Source organism: Halichoerus grypus, chromosome 12, assembly GCF_964656455.1.
Source record: "Halichoerus grypus chromosome 12, mHalGry1.hap1.1, whole genome shotgun sequence".
Lineage (NCBI taxonomy): Eukaryota > Metazoa > Chordata > Mammalia > Carnivora > Phocidae > Halichoerus > Halichoerus grypus.
Genome location: NC_135723.1, coordinates 101,665,333 through 101,692,656, shown reverse-complemented (window position 1 = coordinate 101,692,656; position 27,324 = coordinate 101,665,333). Strand labels below are relative to the sequence as shown.

The 27,324-nt window shown below is 41.0% G+C and overlaps 1 protein-coding gene across 1 annotated transcript; it reads left to right on the top strand.

Annotated features, from left to right (window-relative positions):
* Nucleotides 1–2,043: 2,043 nt before the first annotated feature.
* On the top strand, nucleotides 2,044–26,854 carry XRCC2 (X-ray repair cross complementing 2). Its single transcript, XM_036069063.2, has 3 exons — nucleotides 2,044–2,185; nucleotides 15,335–15,416; nucleotides 25,828–26,854. The coding sequence occupies exons 1-3, from the start codon at nucleotides 2,147–2,149 to the stop codon at nucleotides 26,547–26,549; spliced, it is 843 nt and encodes a 280-aa protein (XP_035924956.1). The 5' UTR covers nucleotides 2,044–2,146; the 3' UTR covers nucleotides 26,550–26,854.
* Nucleotides 26,855–27,324: the final 470 nt, after the last annotated feature.

Here is a 27,324-nt window from a genome sequence, read left to right as displayed (position 1 = left end):
AAGGCAGAGTAGGTGAATGAATGTTGGTGGTGGTAATGCACCAGCTTGTTCACCTTACCTTCTATCCCAATCGGTTAAACCTACACATAGTAACTCTCTGTTACTCAAGCGTTGTCTTTTAGGGTGCCTGTTTTACCATCTTTCCAAGTGTCTTTTCTTCCCAACCACATACAGTATCCTGTTTGAAAAGAATTGTAATTAAAAATCATTTTTTCCATCTCATATTCCTGTGATATTTTAATACATAGAGAAGTTTTAGCAGCTTTTATGATGTACCACCCTGGACAACTTCCAGACAGGCTCATCTCTTAATCTGGCCCTAATCACTGCCATCATGGTAAACAGGAGATGGGTATTGAATATTTATTGTATCTTTGGCACTATGTTAAGATATGATTTAAGAAAGATAGGGAGGTAGGAAGGGAATCAATATTTTGTGCTAGGTGCTGTGCTAGTGCTTTTAAGTACATAGTTTCATCACCACAACACAACGATAACTAAGGTCCAGGGTGGTAAGTGATGTGTATCATGGTAATAAGTGACAGAACCAGATTTAAAATTCCAGGTGTATCTGATATCAAAATCCATGATGAGGGGCGCCTGGGTGGCTCAGTCGTTAAGCGTCTGCCTTTGGCTCAGGTCATGATCCCAGGGTCCTGGGATCGAGCCCCGCATCGGGCTCCCTGCTCCGCGGGAAGCCTGGTTCTCGCTCTCCCTCTCCCCCTGCTTGTGTTCCCTCTCTTGCTGTCTCTCTCTCTGTCAAATAAATAAATAAAATCTTTAAAAAAAAACAAAAAACAAATCCATGATGATTTCAGAAAATTTATCTTGAAATTCAAGAAAATTGTAACTCAGGGAGAAAAGCTCTGTGCAATGAAGAAATAGTACTAGTATGTGTTGTGTATTAAATGTGATTGTAGACAGTAAGTGTTAAGGAAAATTATCCTGGTTAAAATAATTACTGCCATAGAGCACTTGGGTCAGTCACTGCTGCTCTGTGTACAGCATGAACCAAGAACGGATTTCTGAGGAAGGTTTTCGGCAGAGCCTGTGGACGGTAACGTTAATTCAGGCAGTCAACGTGGGCACACACTTTACTTTCACAAGAGGAGTCCCGGATTTCCACTGCCTTGCTTTCTGCCTCAGACTCGAACTTCCTCAAGCTCTTTGAGCTTCTCATCCCCAAATTTATCTGCATCTGCACCCATTCTCAACCCTGTCTCTACTCACAGCGAAAGACATACCCTCCCACAGCTAAAGCTGCCTCTTATACCTACACCCTCCACTGTCTCTAGGTCCTGACTCCATCAGGTTTTCTTCCTCTTCCTTTAACCGGTAAGTTACCACAGCTCTTCCCTGCCAGCATTTAAACATATCCCAGGCTCTGCCTTCTTAAAAGACTCTTCCTTGATTTTTCTTGGTACTATATTATCTCCTCCCTTCACAACCAAGTTTCTTTGAAGAACTGTTTGTATTCATGCTCTTCTTTTCCTACTTCCCGTTAATGTGCTGACCCACTACACTCTGGTCACGTGTGCCAAAATTGTGCCTCAGTTTCCTCGTCTGTAAAATGGGGATAACAGTAGCTACCTCATAGGACTGTGCGGATTAAATGAATTATTATACATAAAGCACTGAGGACACATACTAAGCACTATAAGTGTTAGCTGTAATTACTATTATAATAATTATTTCTTAATTACACAGATTCTTTCAAACTTAGTGTAATTCTTTGTTTTCAGAATTAACCATGAATCACATGTATAACCAGCCAGAGGCTTTTAACCCACAACGGACAAAAAGCCCTGCGTACTCAGTAACTGCTTTTTTATAGTAAAAAAAAAAAAGGTACGTGCTGCTAGTTTTACCTAATAAAAACGAATCGAAGCTTATGAGAGAAGAAAAAAATCACCAGCTGTCTCCGGGTCTCCTAGGAGACGGAGTCTGACGTCACTTGGGCGAGAGACGCCAGTACACACTACTGCGCATGCCCGCCGCCTCCCTGGCTGAGGGCGGGCGCAATGCGCATGCTCGCTTCCGGGTCACGGGTCAGCGCGTTTGACTGGCTGCGGGGCTTCTTCCGCTCGCGGTAAATGGCGCTAGTGGCGGGAAAGTTGAGTGTCTGGTTCGCCCAGCCTCCGGGGCGATGTGTAGTGACTTCCGCAGGGCCGAGTCTGGGACAGAGGTGAGAGCCGCCGAGTCTGGGACGGGAGCGAGAGAGATGAGAACAGGGCGGTGGGCGGCCGAGGGAGCCGGGAGGGCGGGGGAGGCGGGGCGGGTGCCCTGGCCCGGGGCGCGCGGGGCGCTCGGCGGAGGGTAGGCGAGCCGCCCTGGGCTGCAGCCCCCCGGCCGACCCCTCCCGCCTTCGCACCCGGAGCCGGCCCCCAGTACCTGGGAGTTTGCTGAGATGGGCAGGCTAACGCGCGCGCGCAGAGCGGAGGCGGAGGAAGGCACCCCCGCCGCGTGCACAGATAGGCGTGCAGTTCTGATCTCTGTTCGCTAGGCTGACGGTCCGAATCTGTCACACGTTAACTGCCGTTAGAAATGGTGAGCCAGGCAACAGAAGCGAGGAAGACGGAGGGATTGCCAGTTGGAGAATTTATAGACGTTTAGCCAGGACAGGCAATATTTGAGTAGGTTGCCTCCCCTTCTCCCTCTAGTCGCTGCATCTCTGCTTATGGCTTCAAGCCCTCGCTCTCCCAGCTTGCATTTCCAGCTTAAGTATCTCAAAAAACACGCCAGCTATTTGACATCCTGCAAGAATTTATTCAGGAATTGAACCAGGAAGTTTCAGGTACTTACAGTGTGTCACCCACGGGTTCCACTGGTTAAGGAATTGGAGTAAGAAACAAAAGAAACAACTTCTGCCATTGAAGAACTAGTAAGGGAGTCCGACTTAAAAGTTGCAGTATGTGTAGGAAAGCACGCTGCCCAGTAGAGGGGCAGGCATCTAGTTAGGAGGAGCAGATGACTGAGTTTTAAAAGAACCATGTGAAATCGGTTTAGCAAGGAGGGGGTGGCAGTCAAAGAGAATAGCAATTAACGTGGGTTCTGCCTGAAGAGCACGGCTTATTTAGGGGAACTGCAGGTAGTTCTGAATAGTTGGAACAAAGCTAGTGAGGGAGAGTGGAGTTGGGCAGTGAGCACTGAGAAATAGGCCAGGGTGGATTAGGAGGGATCTCATACAGATGAGGGAGAGAAGCAGTACTCTTTTTTTTTTTAAATAAATTTTTATTTATTTATTTGAGAGAGGGAACAAGTGGAGGGGAGAGGCAGAGGGAGAAGCAGGCTCCCCATTGAGCAGGGAGCCTGACATGGGGCTCCATCCCAGGGATCTGGGATCATGACCTGAGCCGAAGGCAGATGCCCAACCGACTGAGCCACCCAGGCGGCGGAGAAACAGTACTCTTTAAGTCAACAAACTTCCTGTGAAGGGCGGGATAGTATTTAGGCTTTGCAGGCCAGGGGGTCTCTGTCAGAACTCCTTAACCTTGCGGTTCTAATGTGAAGGCATCCATAGAGAGGTGAACAAACCAGCATGGCTGTGTTAAATTACTTTTAAACTTTTGGATTTGACCTGCTGGCCATAGTTTACCAACCCTTGCTCCTTAAGAGTAGAGCTACTGCATGTATAAGAACCACAATAGTTAAAACCTTACTTACTTAGATGATCGTTTGAAACCAAGGTTAAACATAGATGACTTTTGCAGTCAGAACAAGCCTAGTATCTAAAAAATGGGAGCCCTGGGGTCCCTGGGTGGCTCAGCCGGTTAAGCGTCTGCCTTAGGCTCAGGTCATGATCCCAGGTTCCTGGGATCGAGCCCCCGTCGGGCTCTCTGCCAGGGGTCGGTGTATGTGTGTGTCCCTCTGCTTGCCGCTCCCCCTGCTTGCGCGCTCTCTCTCTAATAAATAAATAACATCTTTAAAAAAAAAAAAAAAAATGGGAGCCTAACACAGCCAAATCATTGAACAAAAAATTTAGCAACATACCCTTGGTCTGCCGTGTCTGCATGGAGACCCTAAACCAGATTGCCTGGCTCGTACTACTTTGGAGTACAGAGGGTTGGAGGGGAACAAGAAGCTGGGCAATAGGTGCTACTTTATTCTTTCTCCTTTTTGTTAAGAAAACCAGCTAAGTGAAACTCTTCCTTTAAGTGCTTTTGGGCGCTCAGTGGCTAGTGCTTAATTTGTTTGGACACAATTTTCTTCCTTTGCACATTATGCTACAGTGCTTTATGGATTCTACTTGGAGGCATTGTGTTGAGGAAGATACTGAAGTCAAAAGCTAGCCCAAGAAACAAACTACCTTAAATTTTTAATTCATGAGAATTACAACTTCAGAAAGCAGCTAACCATTCCCACCTTTTGTGAGTAGTAGGGAAAAGACATTTCATACAGGGTCTTCCAAGAAAATAAAGTTGCAAAAAATATTTTCTTTTAACATATTCTAGAGATGGAATTATGGTGGGCCAGGTAGCAAGTGGAAAACTTAATAATGAACCCTTGATTTAAAGACTAGCATTTGACTACAGTTTACAATAAAATAACCTGTTTTTTTTACCTTGCCTACTGTTAATCTTTATTCTTTTATCCTGTTTATTCTTCTTAGCACAGCTGACAGTTTATATCGATTTAAAGGTCATGAGAGCAGACTTTGTTGTCTGTTGAGTTTACTCCTTTAGTGCCAGTGATTAGCCCACAGTTGGCACTCAGTAATTGTTTCTTTAGTGGATAAATTTCATATCTTCTCTTCCCTCTCCCCTCGTTTGCCTTGCTTCATGCGTAATTGAAAAAAAAAATTTCACGGGAACTCCCTTAATTTTTCCTGTTGTCTTTCTGTTACTCATTTCTAGTTTGTGTCCATCATTGTCAGAGAACATACTCTGTATGATTTCAGTTCTTTTGAATTTGTTGAGGTTTTATGGCCCAGGATGTGATCTGTCTTGATGAATGTTCCATGGGCACTTGAAAAAAATGTATATTTGCTGTTGTTGGGTACAGTGTTTTATATACATGAGTCAGATCTTGTGTGTTCAGATCTTCTGTATCCTTAATGATTTTCTGTTGTAAGTCTATCCGTTGCTGAGTGGTGACTGTTAACGTCCCAGCTATAATTGTGGGTTTCTTTATTTCTCCTTTCACCTGTATTAATTAGTTTTGCTTCTTGTATTTTGAGGCTCTGATTGATATGTACACGTTTAGGATCATATGTCTTTTTTGGTGGATTGATCCTTTTATTATTCATTCTGTAATGTCCCTCTTTGTCTCTAGGAATTTTCTTTCCTCTGAAGTATGCTTTATCAGATATTAATATAGCAATTCCTGCTTTTTCATGAAGTCTATCTTGATAATATATGCACTGATTTTTCTCTGAATTTCCTCCTTAAAATAGAGTAAATATTTTTGCTTCTAAGAAACTGCAACTTCGAGGGTGCCTGGGTGGCTCAGTCAGTTGAGCGACTGCCTTCGACTCAGGTCATGATCCTGGAGTCCCAGAATCGGTCAGTGGGGAGTCTGCTTCTCCCTCTGACCCTCCCTCCTCTCATGCTCTCTCTCTCTCACTCACTCTCTCTCTCTCTCTCAATCTCTCTCTCAAATAAAATCTTTTAAAAAAGAAAAGAAACTGCAACTTCGAGGCGACTGGGTGGCTCAGTCAGTTAAGCATCTGACTCTTGGTTTTGGCTCAGGTCATGATCTCAGGATCGTGAGATCAAGGGGAGGCGCGGGGGGTTGGAGGGGGCTGAAGGGGGGGGCCCACCCCCCCCACCTTGGGCTCTGGGTGCAGCTGGGAGTCAGCTTGAGATTCTTTCTCCCTCCCTCTCTGCTCCTCCCCCTGCGTGGGCACTCAAGCGGGGGCTCTCTCTCAAATAAATAAATAAAATCTTAAAAAAAAAAAAGTGCAACTTCTCCACTTATGATATGGATTTTTTCCATCCCATTCCTTCTCAAATGACCTCACTGCTACAGATGTTCCCACTCCTATGGTCATTTTTCTGTCTTCTGCATTTTTTTTTTTTTTAATTTGTCAGAGAGAGAACACAAGCAGGGGGAGCGGCAAAGGAGAAGCAGGCTACCTGCTGAGCAAGGAGCCCGATGCAGGACTTGATCCCAGCACCCTTAACCGACTGAGCCATCCACGCGTCCCTGTCTTCTGCATTTTTAGTCTTCTTTTCCACCAGTCATTTCCGTTGGTATCCTAACATGAAACAATAACCGCGAAGCAGAAAACCTCCCTAGATGTCAACGCCCCACCCAGCCCCATTCCTTTACTCCTCAGCACAGCAAAGAGTTTCTGCTCTGTGCCTCACTTATCTCCCATTCATTCTTTAGCCCATGGTGATCAGGCTTCGGTCTCCCACTGTACCACTAAAAGTTCTCTTGTCTAGGTTATCAGCCAACTTATGTTGCCAATACTCATTTCTGAGTGCACTCCTTTTAGACTGAAGTATAGGAACACAGGAGAAAGTGTACTTCCTGTAGGAAAGCCGTTGGGAGGGAGGAAGGGGATGACCCATGGGTGTCTAGTACCTGCTCTTAAAATAACCCATTAGAAAATCTTCCCTGGGGAAGAGAGAATGAGAGGATAGGAGAATATGCCAGAAATATTTCTCCAGCAGAGTTCCTTACATGCAAGGTGAGAATAAGTGTTCTGCCAACATTAAGCTCCTGTAATTTTGATTTTGTGCTTTCTGTTTCTTTCTGGGACTGTGTATATATTTGATTTTTTTAAAGATTTTGTTTATTTGAGGGGGAGAGGGGCAGAGGGAGAGAATCTCAAGCTGACTCCATTGGAACCCGATGTGGGGCTTGATCTCATGACCCTGAGATTATGATCTGAGCCGAAATCAAGAGTTGGACACTTCATCAACTGAGCCACCTGGGTGCCCCTATATTTTATCTAAATGAAAATTTGAAGCAGTTTGATACAACTTCCTGATGAAATCTAAAGAATGTATTTAATGGAATTACTCATTTGTGGGATATCATAAATTTAAAATTTAGTCCTTACAAATTCTGCTAGAAATTAATGCTGCTTACACACCTTCAGAATGGCAAAAATCAGCAATATAAAAAAAAACTGGTGTTGACCAGGATGTGGAGAAAAAGGAACCTTTGTGCACTGTTGGTGGGAATGCACATTGGAGCAGCCGCTATGGAAAACAGCATGGAGGGTCCTTAAAAAGTTAAAACTAGAGCTACCTTAGGGGCGCCTGGGTGGCTCAGTCGTTAAGCGTCTGCCTTCTGCTCAGGTCATGGTCCCAGGGTCCTGGGATCAAGCCCCACATCGGGCTCTCTGCTCAGCGGGAAGCCTGCTTCTCCCTCTCCCACTCCCCCTGCTTGTGTTCCATCTCTTGCTGTGTCTCTCTGTCAAATAAATAAAATCTTAAAAACAAAAAACAAAAAACACTAGAGCTACCTTATGATCTAGCAGTTGCACTCCTGAGTATTTTACCCAAAGAGTACAAGAACACTAATTCAAAGGGATACAGTGTTTATAGCAGCATTATTTACAATAGCCAAGATATTGAAGCAACCCAGATATCCATCGATTGATGAATGGAGAAAGAAGGGGGGGTATATACATACAATGGAATATTATTCAGCCATAAAAAAGAATGAAATCTTGCCATTTGCAGTGATATGGATAGAGCTAGAGAGTACTATGGTAAGTGAAATAAGTCAGAGAAAGACAAATACCATATGATTTCATTCATTTAAGAATTTAAGAAATAAACGGGCGTCTGGGTGGCTCAGTCGTTAAGCGTCTGACTTCAGCTCAGGTCTTGATCCCAGGGTCCTGGGATCGAGTCCTACATTGGGCTCCCTGTTCTGCTGGGAGTCTGCTTGTCCTCTCTCCCTCCCCACCCCCCAGCTCATGCTCTCTTTCTCTCAAATGAATAAAATCTTAAAGGGGAAAAAAATAAGAGCGAGACAAACCAAGACACACACTCTTAACTATAGGGAACAAACTTGATGTTTACCAGAGGGGAGGAGGGTGGGGGGGATGGGTGAAACAGGTGTTGGGGATTAAGGCGTGCACTTGTCCTGATGAGCACAGGGTGATGTATGGAAGTGTTGAGTTACTATATTGTACACCTGAAGCTAATATAACACTGTATGTTAACTGGAATTGAAAACTTTAAAAAAAGAAATTCATGCTGCTTAAATTGTCAGGTGTATATATAGTAGTTTTTGCTTTACTTTATCTATTTTTCCTTTTCCTCTTACAGGATGATTGCTTTTATAAAAGCATTAGTTCTTCCAGCTTGATTGAAGAGCCAGGCCTAGTACTCTGCCCTGAAGGGACAGTTGAATTTTCAAAGAGGCAGAGGAGCCTAATTTCCCATGTGAAGGGGAATTGGTCCTCTAATTTATGGAACTACCATGAGATCCAAATTTTGCATCAATCACATACATATTCACCTAGCTGCTGCTTTCCCTTGCTTCCTTATTCCAGCTCCTCACTTATATTCCCTGTGTTATAGTTAACATGTTTTTGCCTGAATTTCCTCTGCATATGAGTAGTAAAACTAAGAATTGTATTCATTTTGTAGGTGTGAAATCCAGGCTTGTTATGGGGCAGGGGTGGGAATATTTTGTTTAGAATGTTTGCTTCTTTAGGTAGCTTTTTTTTTTTTTTTTAAGATTTTATTTATTTATTTGAGAGAGAGCACAAACTGAGGGGAGAGGCAGAGGGAGAAGCTGAGCAGGGAGCCTGATGTGGGGCTCCATCCCAGGACCCTGGGATCATGATCCAAGCCAAAGGCAGACGCTTAACTGACTGAAGCACCCAGAAGCCCCTTTGAGTAGCCTTTTATACTTAACCGGTTTGCAACCCTGCTGCTGGGGTCCATCTGCAGACAGATTTATTTACAAAAGGTCAGGGGAAATGAGCCTTTATCCAAATGAGCTATATATTATGTATGTGTGTATATTTACCTTAATGCCATTCATTTCTGGTTGGTTTGATCTTTTAAGTTCGTCTTTCTGCTCTTGTGTAAGCTTTTCCATAACTAAATGGTTTTTAGAAACACCTGTATGGTAGGTATTCTCCTTAACTAGGTGTTGAAGGTATACAGTTGCATTGGAAATGGACTTTTGTTAGTATGAAGAATTTCGACATGAATACTCATGGACTTTTGGTAGAAGTTTGCAGACTGTCCAAACATGAAAATCAAAATAGTTTGAGGTTCTTTACACTCTCCATCCTTCCCAAGCCTGCCTACCTGTGCCCTGTTTACCTTTAATTTAACAGGGAGCTACTGAGTTTCTGCCAAACAAAAGCGTTTTGGAGTCCATTGTGAGCCAAGATAAGATTCTTTTCCTTTTGAGCTTTTACATCCAGATGAGGGATGTAATGTGTTAAGTACAGTAATAGTTTCATGGAAGGCGGTGGCCTTGAAGAATGTATATTATTGTTTGTTCAATAGTCTTGGCCTTAGAAATTTAAATGAGAGAATAGGCAAAGGACATTCCCTGTAGAAAGAAAAAAAGCATTTCTCTATCAAGGCACATTTTGTATGTATTTAAAAGAACTATATACTAAATCTCTCATTCAAAATTAAGGGTGCCTCCCACAAATTAGAACTGACCCTGAGACTGAACAGAAAGGCTGACAAGTCCAGCTTGATGTGAAATGGCTTGTTAAGGGGACTTACTGACTGAGCCTGTCTCCGGGCAGCCTCAAGATGAGTAAATCTTCTCAACCCCACCTCCCTTAAGACAAGACGGGGCTTTTCTTGCCCGGAGGTTGGGAGTACTGCTGTGGGACCACCCAAGAGGAGAATGTTTAATGGCTGTGTGTCATAGTCAGATCTCCAGGGCAGGTCAAGGATGTTATGCCCTAAGGGTGTACCTAAGGGTGTGGTTAAACAAAAGGAAAGAATGTTGGGAGGGGTGCTGTGCTCCAGGAGGTCCCAGGTCACTGACTGGCCTCCGCGTGATTTGTCCCAGGTGATTTGTCCAAGATGGCGTTAGGTTCCCACACCTTCGCAGCACCCTGCCTGATTTCTGTTGTAGCAGCTACAGTACTTTATTGCATTTTTGTAACCTTCTGACTCTCCCCTCTTAAATTCTTTGAAGATAGGAACTGTGTCTGCTACATCTGTGAATCCCTAGCACCTCACTCAGTTCCTGGGATACACTTGACTTGGCTGAAATGTTTACCAGTGGATATCTATACAATAGAGTATTACCCCCTTGGCAGATTATATACTTGTTTTGTTATGTCAATAATGCTGCTGTTGAAACATTCAGGGCTCCTTGTTGCTGTTGGAGGGAGTACTAACAGAGATGGTTGAAAGAGGCCAGGTAATTGCCTGGACAGGATCTTGGACCGGTTTGATCGGCAGCATAGTAGGTCCAAAAACCGTTTCATCTGTGAACTCAGACTTGATTAGTCTCGGTGGTGCTGACTCTGAGGTAGTGGAGCCCAGAACCCCAGGCTTTGGGAGCCAGAAGAGATCTCTTAAATCTTGGCTCTGGCATCCACTAGTTTTCTCATCTGAAAAATAGAATGATAAATAGAGTTAATGTAACAGTTAAAAGGTATAATGTATATAAATTATGTACTGCTGATACCACAGTAAGCACAAATAGTAGCTATTAGTTGATGACTCTTGTTATGATAAAACTTAGCAGATACTGATTTACAAGCCAAATGTAAAATCTATTAATTAACAATATTAGTGAAACTGCCAAATAGGCTAAAATTGTTGTGTCCACTGTGCCTTCTTTTCTAAATAGGAAATTTGGCCTCAGAAAGATTGCTGAGAGACTCAAGGGAAATCCATCACCAAGCTCAGATTGCCCAGTGTGTTAATCTTCCCTAAAAGAAACTGTCTTGTCTAGCAGAACTTACTTGGGTTCCTTTTAACAAACTCTTTTCTGCCCTTCAGAAACTCCAGATTGATTATACCTGGCTTCTTTCAGTTCATTCCTTAAATCTGGACATCATTAATTTTAATTTCTATAATAGGTTATGTCAGATTTTTAGGGTATTTTCTTTCTTTTCTTTTTTTCAAGATTTTATTTATTTGACAGACACAGCGAGAGAGGGAACACAAGCAGGGGGAGTGGGAAGAGGGAGAAGCAGGCCTCCCGCAGAGCAGGGAGCGGGGCTCGATCCCAGGACCCTGGGATCATGACCTGAGCGGAAGGCAGACGCTTAATGACTGAGTCACCCAGGCGCCCCCTTTTTTTTCTTTTAAAGATTTTACTATTTATTTATTTGAAAGAGAAACAGACTCTGCTTTGGCATTGTAAAACATTATTTTGAATATTCTCAATAGTGGAAAGTTTTCATCCTTTGAAAATGAATTTGATTTTTTAATAATAGTGGAAAATCAGATGCAAACTGGCTAACTTAGCCAGTTTGGTAAGAGGAGTAATACCATCTCTGTCCAAATGTCATGCCAATATAAAGCTTTCTTGAATACTTTTCTTACCAGGAATTCTCACAGTAGAGAATTCTAAAATATTTTGAGGAGTGACAATAAGAGTAAACAGTTGGAGTAACTTCCTAAGTTAATCATTCTGATGAGGATAGTTATTTGTATACATGCTTTTTAAAACATTTTAAAGTCATTGTATGTGTTCTATCTTGTCCATGCAAGTTTCTTTCTTGTCCTTCAAGCTGGACTCTCCCATCTTCTAACTCAGTGGTTCTCATACTTTTTGGCTTTAGGAGTGCATTACACATTTAAAAATTATTGAGGATTTTAAAGAGCTTTTGTGCATTTTTTTGTGGAGGTTTTTTTTTTTTTTTTTTGGTGGTATAGTAGTTAAAACATAGTATTAGTTTCAGGTGTACATCATGATTTGATATTTATGTTGCTAAATGATCACCACAATAAGTGCAGTTAGTATCTGTCACCAAAAGAGCTTTTGTTTATGTGGGTTATATCTATTTATTGAATAGCAGAAGCGAGAAGGTTATTAAAGGGAAAAATACACTCGCAAGATCTCCAGAGCGGGCGAGCTCAAGAAAGCTGCATGAGAAGTTTAGAATTTTAAATATTTACATTCATATACAAGTGACAATTATAACCCCTTTGATTATTACCATAAATATTTTAATGAAAAATAGTTATATTTCCCTAAACAAAAAATGTGGGGAGTGACACTTGTTTTACATATTTGCAGATCTCTTTAAGGTCTGGTTGAATAGAACTTGACTGGGTTCTCATCTCTTCTGCATCCAGTCTATTACTGTATGTTCTGGTTAAAGTACATGAAGACTCCCTGGCCTTTCACAGATACATATAGTTGGAAAAAGGAGGAGTATTTGAAGGTCTTTTTAGATAATTGTGGGTTTTCTTCTTTGATTCTGTTCCAAAACTTGACAAGATAGTAGTTTCCTAAAAGTTAATTGCAACGTAGAATATAAAATTATATCCGTGATTTTTTTTCATATGTTAAAATCATTGATTGGTCTAACACTTGGAGTGAATATTTTAACCAGGACTGATTTAACATCATGCATTGGTCATTTGGAGATATTGGTTCACAATTACACAGATCTTTCAAGTATTGGCGTGTTTTGTTAAATAATCATTTTTAAAAATCACATTCATTAAAACACTGGTGACTTCACCAAAAAGGACCTTAAATTTTGGAAAGCTGTCAAGGTCACAGTGGCGGATGAGTTTTCCAAAATTCAGATGTTATCATTGGCAACAAATACTGTCAGTTTTCTTGAAGTGACAAACCTACTTTCTTTGTTTTCAACAAAATGTCTGCCAAATACCAAAGTCTGTATAATCAGTTTGTCTTTTAGTCGTTCTTTCAAATAAAAGGGCAGCCGATTGAAAAAAGCATCCAACTCAAATATTCAACACAAGTGCTTTTCCTAGAGAAAACAAAACAAAGCAAAACAAAATGATTGCATTTCATTTTGGAGAAGTCCTTCATCTGTGTGTGAAGTTGGGGACGTCCCCCGGAGCTGACTTGACCTCAGACACAAACTGCAGAGTTAGATACCTAAGACTACACTCAACTCTGATATTAATTGCAAGTTGGGGGGTCCCCAGGACCACCTTCAGGTATAGCAATTCAGTAGAAGGACTCACAGAACTCATTGAAGGCAGTTCTAGTCATGGTTATGGTTTACTGCAGTGAAAGGATGCAGATTTAAAAGCAGCCAGAGGAGGAGATGTAATGGATCAAAGTCCAGGAGAATTCCACATGCAGACCTTCCAGTTGTCCTCTCCTGGTGGAGTTGTGGATGGTGCTCAGTTCTCCCAGCAACAGTTTGTGATGGTCTGCCAACCACAGAAGCTCCCCTGAACTTTGGTGTCCAGCGTCTTCTTGGGGCTCTCTCATGTAGGCACAGTCAGCTGCCCAAGCAGCTGACCTCACTCTCTGGCCCCCCCTGAGACCAGAGGTCAAATTGATCCAAAGCCCCAACGCTGAGTCACACTGTTAGACTGTCTGGTGTGGCGGAAGGTTCCCTGGTAAACAAAGACACTTTGATCAGGCAGGATATTCCAGGAGACTTGCAGATGACCTCCCAGGGGCCAAGGGCAAAGGCCAGACCTCTCTGATCAAGGTTAAATTCTTTACTGCTAGTATGAGGCCTGTGTCATCACAATGATTTTAAAAAGTACTCAGGGGTCATGATTTAAGAGAACTAATACTTTTAACCTTCTCATCAAAGGCATTCTTGTGAAAAACTGGTTTTGCGTGTTTTCTGTGAGTGGTGAGGAATGCGTGTGTGCTGGGACAGTTTGGTGCCACTTCTGCGGTTGGGCCCGCATTTCCACCCGCCGCCACTGGTCCGCTGTCAGCGCAGGTGTCCACTCAGCGAGAAGGATGGTGTCTAAATACTTAGGAGAGTTTTCACCTCGGATATGCCTGCCCAGTCTGCGCTAACTCAGCGCGCTGTGTCTCTTGTGTAGTGAGCAGTGCTTTACTTTCTTTTGTAATAAAATATCATCTCCCAGAGGACGGTTACAGCAAGTTCTTTGAGGGTAGGTTATCTTTTTCATCTTTGTAGTCTGCATTTTACCTGCCATGGTGCATTGTATGTAACAGAAACTCAGTAAACATTTGCTAAATTAATGCGTAGAACCCTTTCATCACTTCAGGAAATCTTTTCAAAACTTTCGCTTCAGTTAAAAAAAAAAAAAAACAGAGTGACTGCTTTTGTTCCCATTTGTGATACGCTCTTTTTCTCTTTTGTTGTATGGAGGAGTGGTCAAATCTGTGCTGATTTCTCAGAAACTTGAGAATCAGCTTAGATATCTTTGATTACATGTCCCTCATTGACATTTAAATCAGTCATGCAGTTCTGCTTGCTGTCATCCTAACTACTTTTGTCTTGGTGCGGGCATTCCTCCTCCAGATTAGTGTGACAGACTCCAGCCTACTCTCCATATCTGGTTTTACTTTCAGATACATACCCTCCTAGCCACCAAGATAATCTATTTGAAATGCAGATGATGGTAGCTTGTGCTGTACTTAACAGAGTGCTTACTCTATGTCAAGCACTTTTTTTAATACCCTGAATCCTCAACAACTTTGGGAGGGGAGATTCTCTTTGTTATCACTTGAATGATGAGAGACCTGAGGCCCAGAGAAGGGAGCTAGCAGGTCTGGTTCTGAAGTCCCAACTGTCTACTGAGTAAACTATTCTAGACTGCTTCTCACTACGTAGCTTACAATCCCTTGCTCTTGTCTGCAAACCAGAGAATAAGCTCCTAAACATGGCATGTAGGGCCTTCTATGATTTGACTTCCACTCTTAGCACTTCTTTATCTCCTGCCTGTTTTGTGCTGCAAGCTTTAGCAGGTGAATCTGCTTACAGTTCACCTACATGCAAAGTAACAGCCTCTGCACCCTGGCTGTGCTCATGCCTGTGCTCTGTTCACCCAACAAATCCAGGCGGGAGCTCTTCAGGGGCAGTTTTTCTCCAGTTTTCCTTTGTCCCCTCCCACTACTAGATAAGGAATTGACAATATAATAGGCAGACAGATTAAAAGCTGGTGTATGTAAGTGTATTAAGTATGCTGAGAAGGAAAATTGGGACACGTAAGAAAGGTAAATACTTTGTAATTAGCAGTTTGGTCCTATCTCCCAAACTATACTATCAGCTCTTCTGAGGGCAGGAACTCATTTTATGCCATCAGTATTTGATACATAAACAAAAAAGGAAATATTTTTTTGAATAAACGAACATAATTTTTCTCCTGAATTGTATTTCCTGTTTCATAATTTCCTCCAAATCCTCAAGACTAAATTAGTCTTTTTTATAGATTTTTGGAAAATTGTGTAAATGTAGATTTCTAAGATTTTATATTTTTAGGTAATGAGTTTTTCTTTTTTCTTTTGCAAGCTCCTTGCCCGACTTGAAGGTAGAAGTTCCTTGAAAGAAATAGAACCATATCTGTTTGCTGATGAAGATTCATCTGTACATGGTAAAAACAATCTCAAACCAAAATACAGTGTCATACATTAAGGCTTATAAAACATGTTTTTTTCCAACATACTCATTTATATGTACATACTCGTAACAAACGGCTATATGGATTAACCTGTAAAATTAAAAAGTGAGAAATAGATCATGGCAGAACACTTTTAAGTCTTCATTATCTGTGTCAGATGAGATAAAGTTTGGCTCATCTGCAGTAAATCTTCAGAATAAATACTGACCTCTCTTATCCCGACACAGTATTTTTGAGGGAGTTTTGTTACTATAATTTATTTTTTAATTCTTTAGAAGTTTGAGAATCACAAGAAAGTCCTTAGGTACCCCGTTGTCTGTTAATACTTCTGTAGAAGGGAGAGGACGTGCCCACTTGCTCCCCGCAGTGCTTCTACACTAAGGAAGACTTACAGAAAGGTACTGTGCTGGCATTGTGTTTCTATTCTTTAGTGGAAGAGCTCTGTAGAGATATAATTCACCCTTTTAAGTGTGCAATTTCATGATTTGTAGTATTCACATTTATGTACCTATCACCACAATTGATTTTAGAACATTTTCATCACCCCAAAAAGAAAGCCGTGCCTATTAGCAGTCACTCCCCGTTTGCTCCCACATCCCTCAGCCCTAGGCAGCCACTAATCTACTTGATGACTCGATGGCCTTGTCTGTGTATTTCATATAGTTGAGTTAACAGTATGTGGTCTCCTGTGACTGGCTTCTGTTACTTTGCATAATCTTTTCAAGTTTTCTATTGTGGCATGTATCAGTAGTTCTGTTTCTTGTTGAGTAATATTCTCTTTTTTGTTTATCCATTCATCAGTTGATGGACATTTGGGTTTCTCGTTTTTGCTGTTATGGATAACGCTGCTGTGATTATTTGTGTACAAGCTTTTCTGTGGATATATGTTTTCGGTTCTCATGGGTAATACCCACGAGAGGGACTGTTAGGTTTGTGCGGCAACTGTGTTTAACCTTTTGTGGAACTGCTAGACTGTTTCCCTCAGCAGCTACACGTTTTACTTGCCGCCAGGGGTGAAGTGTAGAATAGTTCCAATTTTCCCACATCCTGCAAACAAATGTCATTGTCTGTGTTTTTATAGCCTTCCTAGTGAGTATGAAATGATATCTCATTGTGGTTTTGATTTACATTCCCTGATGGCTAATGATATTAGGCATCTTTGCGTGTGCTTATTGGCAATTTGTATATGTAATTTGGAGAAATGTCATATCTTTTGCCCATTTAAAAAAATGGGTTGTGTTTTTCTTACTGAGTTGTAAGAGTCCTTTATATATTCTAGATACAAGTCCCTTATCAAGTATGATTTGCAAATACTTTCTCCTATTCTGTGGGTTGTCTTTTCACTATCTTGATGGTGTCTATTGAAGCACAAAGTTATTAATTTTTTTTAAAGATTTTATTTATTTATTTGAGAGAGAGAATGAGATAGAGAGCATGAGAGGGGGGAGGGTCAGAGGGAGAAGCAGACTCCCTGCTGAGCAGGGAGCCCAACGCGGGACTCGATCCTGGGACTCCAGGATCATGACCTGAGCTGAAAGCAGTCGCTTAACCAACTGAGCCACCCAGGTGCCCACAAAGTTATTAATTTTGATGAAGTCCAATTTATCTGTTTTATCTTTTATTGCTCATGCTTTTGGTATCATAGCTAGGAGGCCATTGGCTAATCCAAGGTCAAGATTTACGGCTTTCATTCTTTTCTGATCAGAGAGCAGTCTTCTGTGATTCAACCTTTTTAACTGATTGAGATTTGTTTTATGCTGAACGTATGGTCTATCTTGAAGAATGTTCCATGTGCACTTGAGAAGAATGTATATTCTGCTCTAGTTGGATTGAGTGTTTTCTTGATGTTTTGTAGTTCTGGTTGATTTTTAGCATTAAGTCTCCTGTCCTTGTTGCATCTTCTGCCTAATGTTCTATCCGGTATTGAAAGTGGGTATTGAAGTTTCCGTCGATTACTATTGAATTGTTTATTTCTCCCTTTATTTCTCAGTTTTGCTTCATATATTTTGGGGCTTCATGCGCTGTTGGGCATGTATAAGTTTATTATTTTACCTTATTGATGGATTGATTCATTTATTATTATAAAATGTCCTTCTTTGTCACCTAACGCCCATTAGGATGGAAACAGTAAAAAACAAAATAACAAGTGTTGGTGAGGTTGTAGAGAAATTGGAACCCTTGTGCACTGTTAATGTGAATATAAAATGGTGCCACTATGAAAAACAGTATGAAGGTTCCTCAAAAAATCAAAAACAGAACTGCCATATGATTGGGGCATCTGGATGGCGCAGTCGGTTAAGCATCTGACTCTTGATTTCAGCTCAGGTCATGCTCTCAGGGTTGTGAGATCGAGCCCCAGCTTGGGCTCTGGGTTTGGTGCAGAGTCTGCTTGAGATTCTTTCTCTCCTTCTCCCTCTGTTCCTGCCCCCGCTCGTGCGTGCACTTGCTCGCTCACTCTCAAAATAAATAAAATGTTAAAAAAAAAAAAAAAAAAAGGAACTGCCATATGATCCAACAATTCCACTTCTGGGAAGATCTCCAGAAGAATTGAAAGCAGAGTATTGAAGAGGTATTTGCATTCCTGTGTTCATAGCAGCACTACTCACAATAGCAAAGAGATGGGGGCAACCCAGATGTTCATTGACAGATGAATGCATAAACAAAATGTGGTATATGCAAACAAGGGAATATTATTCAGCCTTAAAAAGGAAGGAAATCCTGTCGTGCTACTACATGGATAAGCTGGGAGGACATGCTAAGTGAAATGAGCCAGTCACAAAAAGGAAAATACTGTGATTTCACTTACGAGCTATCTACAGCAGTCAAATTCATAGAAACAGAAAGTAGAATGGTAGTAGCCGGGGCCGGGGGAAAAGGTGAAAAGGGGAGTTGTTGTTTAATGGGTGTAGAGTTTCGGTTTTGCATGATGGAAAAGTTCTGGAGCTGTTTTACAACAATGTGAATGTAACTTAACACTACTGAACTGTACACTTAAAAATGGTAACTTTTATGCCATCTGTTAGCATGATGGGAAAAAAAATGTCCTTGTTGGTCTCTAAGAACAGTTGTTGTCTTAAAGTATACTTTGGTGACGGTATCGTCACACCAGCTATGTTTTGGTTACTGTTTGCACGGCACGTCTTTTTCTATCCTTTTGTCCCCAGTCTATTTATGACGTGGTAAAGTGTGCCTGCGGTAGATAGCCTGTAGTTGAAGCATGTGTTTTTATTCCATTCTGCCAGTCTCTGCCTTTTGTTTGGACTGTTTAAGCCACTTACACTTAATGAATTATTGATAAGATGGAGTTTATGACTGTCTTTTGCTCTTTTATATACATTTTATATCTTTTTTGTTTCTCTATTCCTCCTTTACTGTCTTCTTTTGTGTTAAATAAATATTTTCTAGTGTACCATTTTGTTAAAGGCGGGGGGAAGGCAGAAGGAGAGGGAGAGAGAATCTTAAGCAGACTCCACACCCAGCACGGAGCCCCACCCGACATGGGCTTGATCTCACAACACTGAGATCATGACCTGAGCTGAAATCAAGAGGCAAGAGTTATCCAAGTGAGCCACCCAGGTGCTCCTAGTGTACCATTTTTATTCCTGGTCATTGCTTTTACTTTATTTTTTTGAGTTATTTTCCTTTAAAAAAAAAAAAAAAAAGATTTATTTGACACAGAGAGAGAGATTACAAGCAGGGGGAGCAGCAGAGGGAGAGGGTGAAGCAGGCTCCATGCATGGAGCAGGGAGCCCGATACGGGGCTCCATCCCAGGACCCTGAGATCATGACCTGAGCTGAAGGCAAACGCTTAACCAGCTGAGCCACCCAGGCACCCAGAGTTATTTTCCTAATGGTTGCTCTGAGGGTCACAATTAATATCTTAATTTAAAACAATCTAATTTGGATTAATAATACCATCTTAATTTCAATATTTTCTAAATACTTGGCTACTGGGTAGCTCCATTTCCTCCCCCTTCCTTTGTGTTGTTACAAATTATGTATCTATACATTGTATGTCCATAAACACTTCTAAAATTGACTTAATGCAAGAAATTAAAAAGCCATTACAGCAAAGAAAATGTATTATAACAAATAAAAAATTATTACTCAGTTCATTTGTTTAAGTCAGATAAGTGAAAAAAGTTACAAATATAAATATATACTGTCTTTCATATTTACCTATGTAGTTGCATTTACCTGTGGTTTTTATTAATTCATTTGGTTCAAGTAACTCTCTACTGTCCTTTCATGCAGCCTAGAAGATTCCCTGTACTATTTTTTATAAAGCAGATCTGTTAGCAAACAATTTTCTGAACTATCAGTAATAAAGACAACTTTTGACCAAACATGTTAGACAAAAGATTGAACTTTCTATTCTATCAGAAAGGATATTATTAAGTTGGACCTTATGAAACTGACACAAAAACATGGGTTCACAGCACCGCTTATACATTTGAATATTACATTTGTAGAAACTGCAAAAACACCATCATGCTTGTCACTAACAAAAAAGTTTACTTAGTTTGGATTAACACCATCTTAATTTCAATATTTAATAAATACTGTCGATATTTTAGCTGTAAAACCAGTTAGATGAGTGTTCCTGGGAGCAGTAGACTGAAGACTGGTATTAGAAGGACTGTTTATCAACAACAGTAGTTTATCAGAAAGTGTGGGGAAGCTCAGACTGAAGCAGAAGACATTCAGGGATTATAGAAAGCTCTAATGCCATTGTGAACATCTCTAAGTGCTTTTTCGTAGTAGTTACTCAGTAGTATATACCAACTCATTACCTCTTCCATACTGTAATGATTGTAATCTGCAAATTCAACATATTGTTACACAATTAGTAGGTTGGTACCAAGATGATGGATTTTTTGGCTTTTCTTTTTTATCCTTATTTTGAAGGATCTTCAGATTCATAAACTCACTCTGACAATCTGTTACCCAGATCCCTTACAGCATTCTATTTGTGAGAGCAACTATCAAGGCCAAACCATCCAGATTTTCTGATTTAGTTTAATTTGTCAAGTGCCAAACTGTAGAGGTGTTTTTTGGGGTGTGTGCGTGTGTATGTGTGTTTAGTGGTGTGTTTTTTTTACTGCAAGTTGTCATACCCAATACTTTGAGTGGACAAGGGTATGATTTCTTTTGTAACAGCTAACAGAAACATTCGAGATAGTGACTTCAAATACCCCTAAAAGGACTATGCCCCTCTGTAGAACATCATGTTTGAATATGATTTTTGATGTGATGATTAGACAGTAAATGTTTATAAAATCAGCAAAACTGACTTCAGTTGATCATTAAACATATTTGTAGAGAATCTGGGACCTTAATGATAATATTTATGTGTAATTTGCAAGTTTGCACATTTTATTTCCCCAGTTGTTACAAATGACCTTTTTACTGCTTTGCTATTAATCTGTAAAAGGAAAAGAGTATTTTTATATACCCCTTAATCATCTCCTAACCAAGGATTTCACCTTAAGCTTTGCCTCATCTCAATCATGCCAAACCAAGAATCTAAGGAATCCATATACTACATACATAATCTATTTCTAGCAAACCTTGTTAAACCATGTAAGCAAGTGCTCGAGACTTACTCTTTTGAGTTATGCTGAAAGATGTTTATGAGCACCACCTTCTCTCCAAGAAAATATTTGGCTAGGTTTTCATTTTTTTCCTATTCTGAGGATTCCAGAAATATCCAGAGATAGCTCACACTTACTCTCTGGCCAGTGTCATATAGTTCTGTCTCCCTGTGGAGTCTCTTCCCTTTTACTTCAGAATATGTTGCCTTTCTCCTACCTTCGGTTGTCTTCATTTGACTCCAGCCTCACAAAACTGCTCTTGAATATTTTTACTTTTTAAATGAATGTAGACCATCATATTTTTCCCCTAATTCCTCATGTGCCCCCTGCCTTCCCTGCAGCCTGATTCTTGGAAGAATGCTGAGTGCTCCCTGGAGAGCCCTTCTGAGTATCTGATTTTGAAGTTTGGTTCATAAAATAATATTTATATTAAATGTGGTTTTGCTGGGGGCGCCTGGGTGGCTCAGTCATTAAGTGTCTGCCTTCGGCTCAGGTCAGGATCCCAGGGTCCTGGGATCAAGCCCTGCATCGGGCTCCCTGCTCAGCGGGAAGCCTGCTTCTCCCTCTCCCACTCCACCTGCTTGTGTTCTCTCTCTCGCTGTGTCTCTCTCTGTCAAATAAATAAATAAAATCTTTAAAAAAAAAAAAAAAAAAAGTGGTTTTGCAAACTACACAGTTACTGCTGTAAGGTAACTATCCAGGACCGATTCAGTGATCTGTTCCCAAACTCTCCCCGGCCATTTTTTTACTTTTAGAAATTTTGTGCTGCATTTAATGTTATTTAGTACTGTTTCATTTTCTTGAAACCTTTCATGCTCTGTGTCATTTTCCTCCTAATTTTTATATTAGATTTCTGTTTTTATATGTCTTCATGCTGACTCCTCTAACGTGGATGTATCCCAAGAGTTGAGTTTTTGGCCTCTATTCTTAATTTTTCGTTCACTCTCACCCACCAAATTGAGCTTTCTGTTCTCTGTTTCTGTGTAGCTTACTCTCAGATCATTATGTCTGCACTCTTATTAACTGTCTTGAATCTTAATCCTAGTGTTGTAAGCCATTTTTATTTTGTGACATCTAGCTAACATAGTATTTTGAAAGCTAAATTCTTGTTAGGATATTTATGTGATTATGTGAATTAAAAATCCCTGCTTTCCTTACGTATTTGATTTGCATGGGTACTTCCAACCCTGTCTCTGAATAGAACCTTTACAACGCTACCTTAGCTTTACCCTTATCTTCTGAATATGTGAAGGGGCTGAAGAGCTGACAGAACCCAAGTGTCAGCACCCCTTGGGCCAGGGGCCGTGGGCAGGGCACTGGACTCACTGGGCACTTTGTTCCTGTTCTGGCTTGTCTCCTGTGTCGGTCTCTTGTTTCCAGCCTTGGTCCTGGGCCTTTGCACCTGCTGGACTCTGACCAGTGCCACACCCCCTACCTGTGATTCCCCTATCAGACTTGCTTCCTTTCAAAATGCGATGTTCAGGGGCGCCTGGGTGGCTCAGTTGGTTAAGCGACTGCCTTCGGCTCAGGTCATGATCCTGGAGTCCTGGGATCAAGTCCCGCATCGGGCTCCCTGCTCAGCAGGGAGTCTGCTTCGCCCTCTGACCCTATGCCCCCTCATGTGCTCTCTCTCTCATTCTCTCTCTCTCAAATAAATAAATAAAATCTTCAGAATGCGATGTTCCACAGTTCACTTTGGAGCCTTTACCCCTCACCAGATAGGACGTACATTTTCATTTTTTAGATGTCTCTCAAGAAGTTCTCAAAAAGAAAGTAATCTGATGAAGTGCATTCGAAAGATACTATGTTTTGTGCTGGAGATAGAATAGTAAAGTCCCAACCTGAAAGGAGCATACAGGAAATATAATGAAATAGTCAGAAATCATATAGCATGAGGGGCGCCCGGCTGGCTCGGTCGGTGGAGTGTGCGGCTCTTGATCTTAGGGTTGTAAGTTTGAGCCCCACGTTGGGTGTAGAGATTAATTAAAAATAAAAAAATCTTGGGCGCCTGGGTGGCTCAGTTGGTTAGGCGACTGCCTTCAGCTCAGGTCATGATCCTGGAGTCCCAGGATCGAGTCCCGCATCGGGCTCCCTGCTCGGCAGGGAGTCTGCTTCTCCCTCTGACCCTCCCCCCTCTCATGCTCTCTCTCTCTCATTCTCTCTCTCAAATAAATAAATAAAATCTTTAAAAAAATAAAAAATAAAAAATAAAAATAAAAAAATAATAAAAAAATCTTTAAAAAATTATATAGCATGAGGGCGCCTGGGTGGCTCAGTCATTAAGCGTCTGCCTTCGGCTCAGGCCATTATCCCAGGGTGGTGGGATTGAGCCCCGTATCGGGCTCCCTGCTTGGTGAGCCTGCTTCTCCCTCTCCTTCTGCTGCTCCCCCTGCTTGTGCTCTCTCTCTGTCAAATAAATAAATAAAATCTTTAAAAAATATATAGCATGATAACTGTGATGATGGAACGTGATAAAGTTTGCTTTCTTACCTCAGAGTGTTGTTATTAGGATCAAATGAGATATCATCAAGTTGTCTCTTTTCGTTTGTAAAATATGATAGAAAACTTAGTTGCTATTGATAGGCCTCTTTCTGGGGAAAGAAGGGAAGGTCTGGTGCAGTCTGGTGATTGGTTTCCCCACTGTGTTTCTGCGTGGTTCACTGTGTCCTGCAAACTGTTTTCAGATTAGTCTTGCTAAACTGTGTTTTCAGCTTTCCTTCACTACCATCAATATCTGTTCTATGTTAATGTTTCATCTAATGCATGTAGTTTTTTCTCCTTCTCTAATATAGGGAAGTAAAAGACTTGTAGGTAAAGGGCGGATTTCAGCTTAGCTCCTTAGTCATGTAGTAGGAGAGAATAAACTGAACATCTGGCTTGAATAGTTTTTTATTTTTTATTTTTTTTTTTTTTTTATTTTTTTTTTTTTTTAAAGATTTTTATTTATTTATTTGAGAGAGAGAGAATGAGAGACAGAGAGCACGAGAGGGAAGAGGGCAGAGGGAGAAGCAGACCCCCTGCTGAGCAGGGAGCCCGATGTGGGACTCGATCCCGGGACTCCAGGATCATGACCTGAGCCGAAGGCAGTCGCTTAACCAACTGAGCCACCCAGGCGCCCTTGAATAGTTTTTTAGTTACTATGTTAACTTTCAGCAAGAGCATCAGTGAACAATTGTAATTGTGAAAATAGTTTTACTTCTTGAGTCTGGAATCTTTTGGGGGAGGGGTGTGGGGTGATCGTTTTTATTTAAATTTTGAATTGCATGTAAGATTATGGTAGAAACTGTTTGAAGTTTTACAGTACCTTAAATATGGTATAGTGGTAACATGCTAGATTTTTTACACATTCTTTGTGAACGTTCCAGTTTACAATGGTTTGTTAGTAATAACAGGAAATAAAGTACAGGTTGGATTCTCAGTACTTTATTCTCAGGTTGGATTCTCAGACTATGTAATGTGCTTGGGGCCTAAGAATCTGCATTTTTAACACAGTGTTTCCAATTATGTGGTTCAGCCATAAATTAAATGGAAACAAACTAGCAAGAATTGGACGGCCACTGTCCAGAGTGGATTTTGAAGAGCTCTGGAGGCAGAACAGTTTACCCAGGTGTTTAATTTGCGTTGTCCTCACTGGAAGAGAGTTATTGGAACCTATATAGAAAAAGATTTGGAGTCTTTGAAGTTCAGAGTGGTTTACTTCCACTTATAATGCTAGGAAAATAATTTACAGTGCAGATGTCATTCCAGCTGGGCACAATTTCAAGAAATTTTTATAGCAAAGAATAAGTGATAGCATATTGGAAATGTGGAGGGGTGTTTTCAGTTGAGGGATGCTATTGGCATTTAGGCCTGAGAGCTGTGGACTCTTGAGGCTGTGTACGGACAAAACTGCACAACCAAGCATTGTTCTGCCCGTAATGCCAGTAACACGAGAAACCCTAATTAGGGATTGTTTCATCCGCATGTCACGAAGTCCAGCCTAGGGGCTTTCCTGATAGAGGCTTATGTTCCTCACCTCACAAGTGTAGAGAGGCAGGCCCCGCGTAGCTGAGTGGGTTTCCATAGTGTCATCAAAGTCCTGGGCACCTCTTGTCTTCCTGCTCCACATTCTCCACAGGACACCCTACTTAGGGTGTCCCTTTTGTACTCACTCCAGAGTGGGGCGTGGCAGAGCAGAAGTGGCCCCTGTACCAGGAAAGCAAAACTTAGCAACCCCCAACAGAAATCCACGCGTGTCTCATTGGCTACAACGGTGATACCTGCTGCGTGATGCCTGCTGACCCCTCTCTGCAAGGGGTACGAAGAAAAATAGTTTTTCAGCTGGGTGCACTGCCTTCCCCCACCCCCCAAATTGAGGTTTTATACTTAAGGAAAAGGAGAGAATGTATAGTGGGTAATCAGGTACCAGAAATGCTGTGTACCATAGTAGTAATCAATAGATTTTTGAAAGTCGAGAGGTCTGGCACTTTATTCTTAGCTTATCGCCAGTTTCAGTGTGATTGCACGTGGACCCCTCCCCAGGAGACTTCCTTGGGTGCCTCAACCTTGCCATTGTTTTCCACATTTTCTTGATGCTAATTAATAGCCAGCTCCTTCCTCAGAGGTGAAATTTAGTGATTTAATTTCCTTATTTATTTGTATTTGCTTATGTGGATCCATTTTGGCAAATGGATTTAGATTTTTCTTTGACATTCCAGTAAATGTGTTTTTACACATTGTTGCAGACTCGTTCTGTAGCCTGCCGTTACTGTGCTGCTCCACTTTGACTGACATTTTTACATTTTACGCAGGTGATATTCTTGAATTTCATGGTCCAGAGGGAACAGGAAAAACAGAAATGCTTTATCATTTAACAGCACGATGTATACTCCCAAAATCAGAAGGGGGACTGGAAGTAGAAGTCTTATTTATTGACACAGATTATCACTTTGATATGCTTCGGCTGGTTACAATTCTCGAACACAGACTATCCCAGAGTTCTGAAGAAATGGTAAAATGCTGCCTCGGAAGGTTGCTTTTGGTGAACTGCAGTAGTAACACCCAGCTGCTCCTCACGCTGTACTCACTAGAAACCGTGGTTTGTAGCCGCCCTTCCCTCTGCCTTTTGATCTTGGATAGCCTGTCTGCTTTTTACTGGATAGACCGCGTCAATGGAGGAGAAAGTGTTAACCTACAGGAGTGTACCCTGAAGAAATGTGCTCAGTTCTTAGAGAAGCTCGTAAATGAGTATCGCTTGGTTCTTTTTGCAACAACACAGAGTATAATGCAGAAAACCACAAACTGGACAGAAGGGCCTCCTTCTGCCTTGAACCATCCAAGTGAGGCAGATGCGGACTATAGACCCTATCTCTGTAAGGCATGGCAACAAGTAGTAAGGCATAGAATATTTTTCTCCAAACAAGAGGATTTTAAAACCAGCAACCAGTTTTCTTTGGTTTCACGTCATTTAAAAAGTAACAGTTTAAAAAAGCATATTTTTATTATTGGAGAAAGCGGCATTGAGTTTTGTTGATATGTATCATAAAATAGTGTTTTTCAGGATATTATGCAAAATTTAAAAAGTTCTTAATGGGCTAAAATGATTCGATTATAAAGCTTTAAACTCTGGGAGAATTAATATAAATATTTCTACACAGAATGGAATTTTTTTTTTTTTTTCAGAATGGATTTCTTAAACTAGTACAGTAGAACTTTATTCTCTTCTTAGGTTGTTGAAGATAAATCAAACTGGTGGTAATAAACTGTATATTAAGCTTGTTTTAAAACTAAATAAATAATCTACACATTGCAGCCTAAATAAAATGAACTTTTTTATAACTTTGTGTCACATTTCTGGAATTTAGTTAAGTACTTAATTGTTCAGGAAAGTTTAAATGCATTTCCGATTTCTCATATGTAACTCCTTTAGGAAGCTGTGACTTTGGAAAATGTTCTGTAGAGCTGTTATTTCTGCAGAGGGGATGAAAACAAGGAGCCTGCCCATCTGCCTTTCACACCAAAGACTGGAAAGTCAGAGCATTCTGATCTGAGTTAGAATGAGTCCAAGATGGAGTTGCATTCTGGTTGGGTCTCTATCATTTTTTTTAACACAGGGAAGTAATATACCCATTCAAGGAATTCTGTGAAGATTGTTTTGAAATTTTCATCTCCTCATTAAGTGATAGACACATGCTAAAACTGTATTAGAACTGTATGTTACTAGTATGTTCTTAGCCATTTAGAATAGTCCAGCCATACCATGAAATGAATCAAATTATTTCCAGCTGAGAGCTGGACAAGGCTCTGTG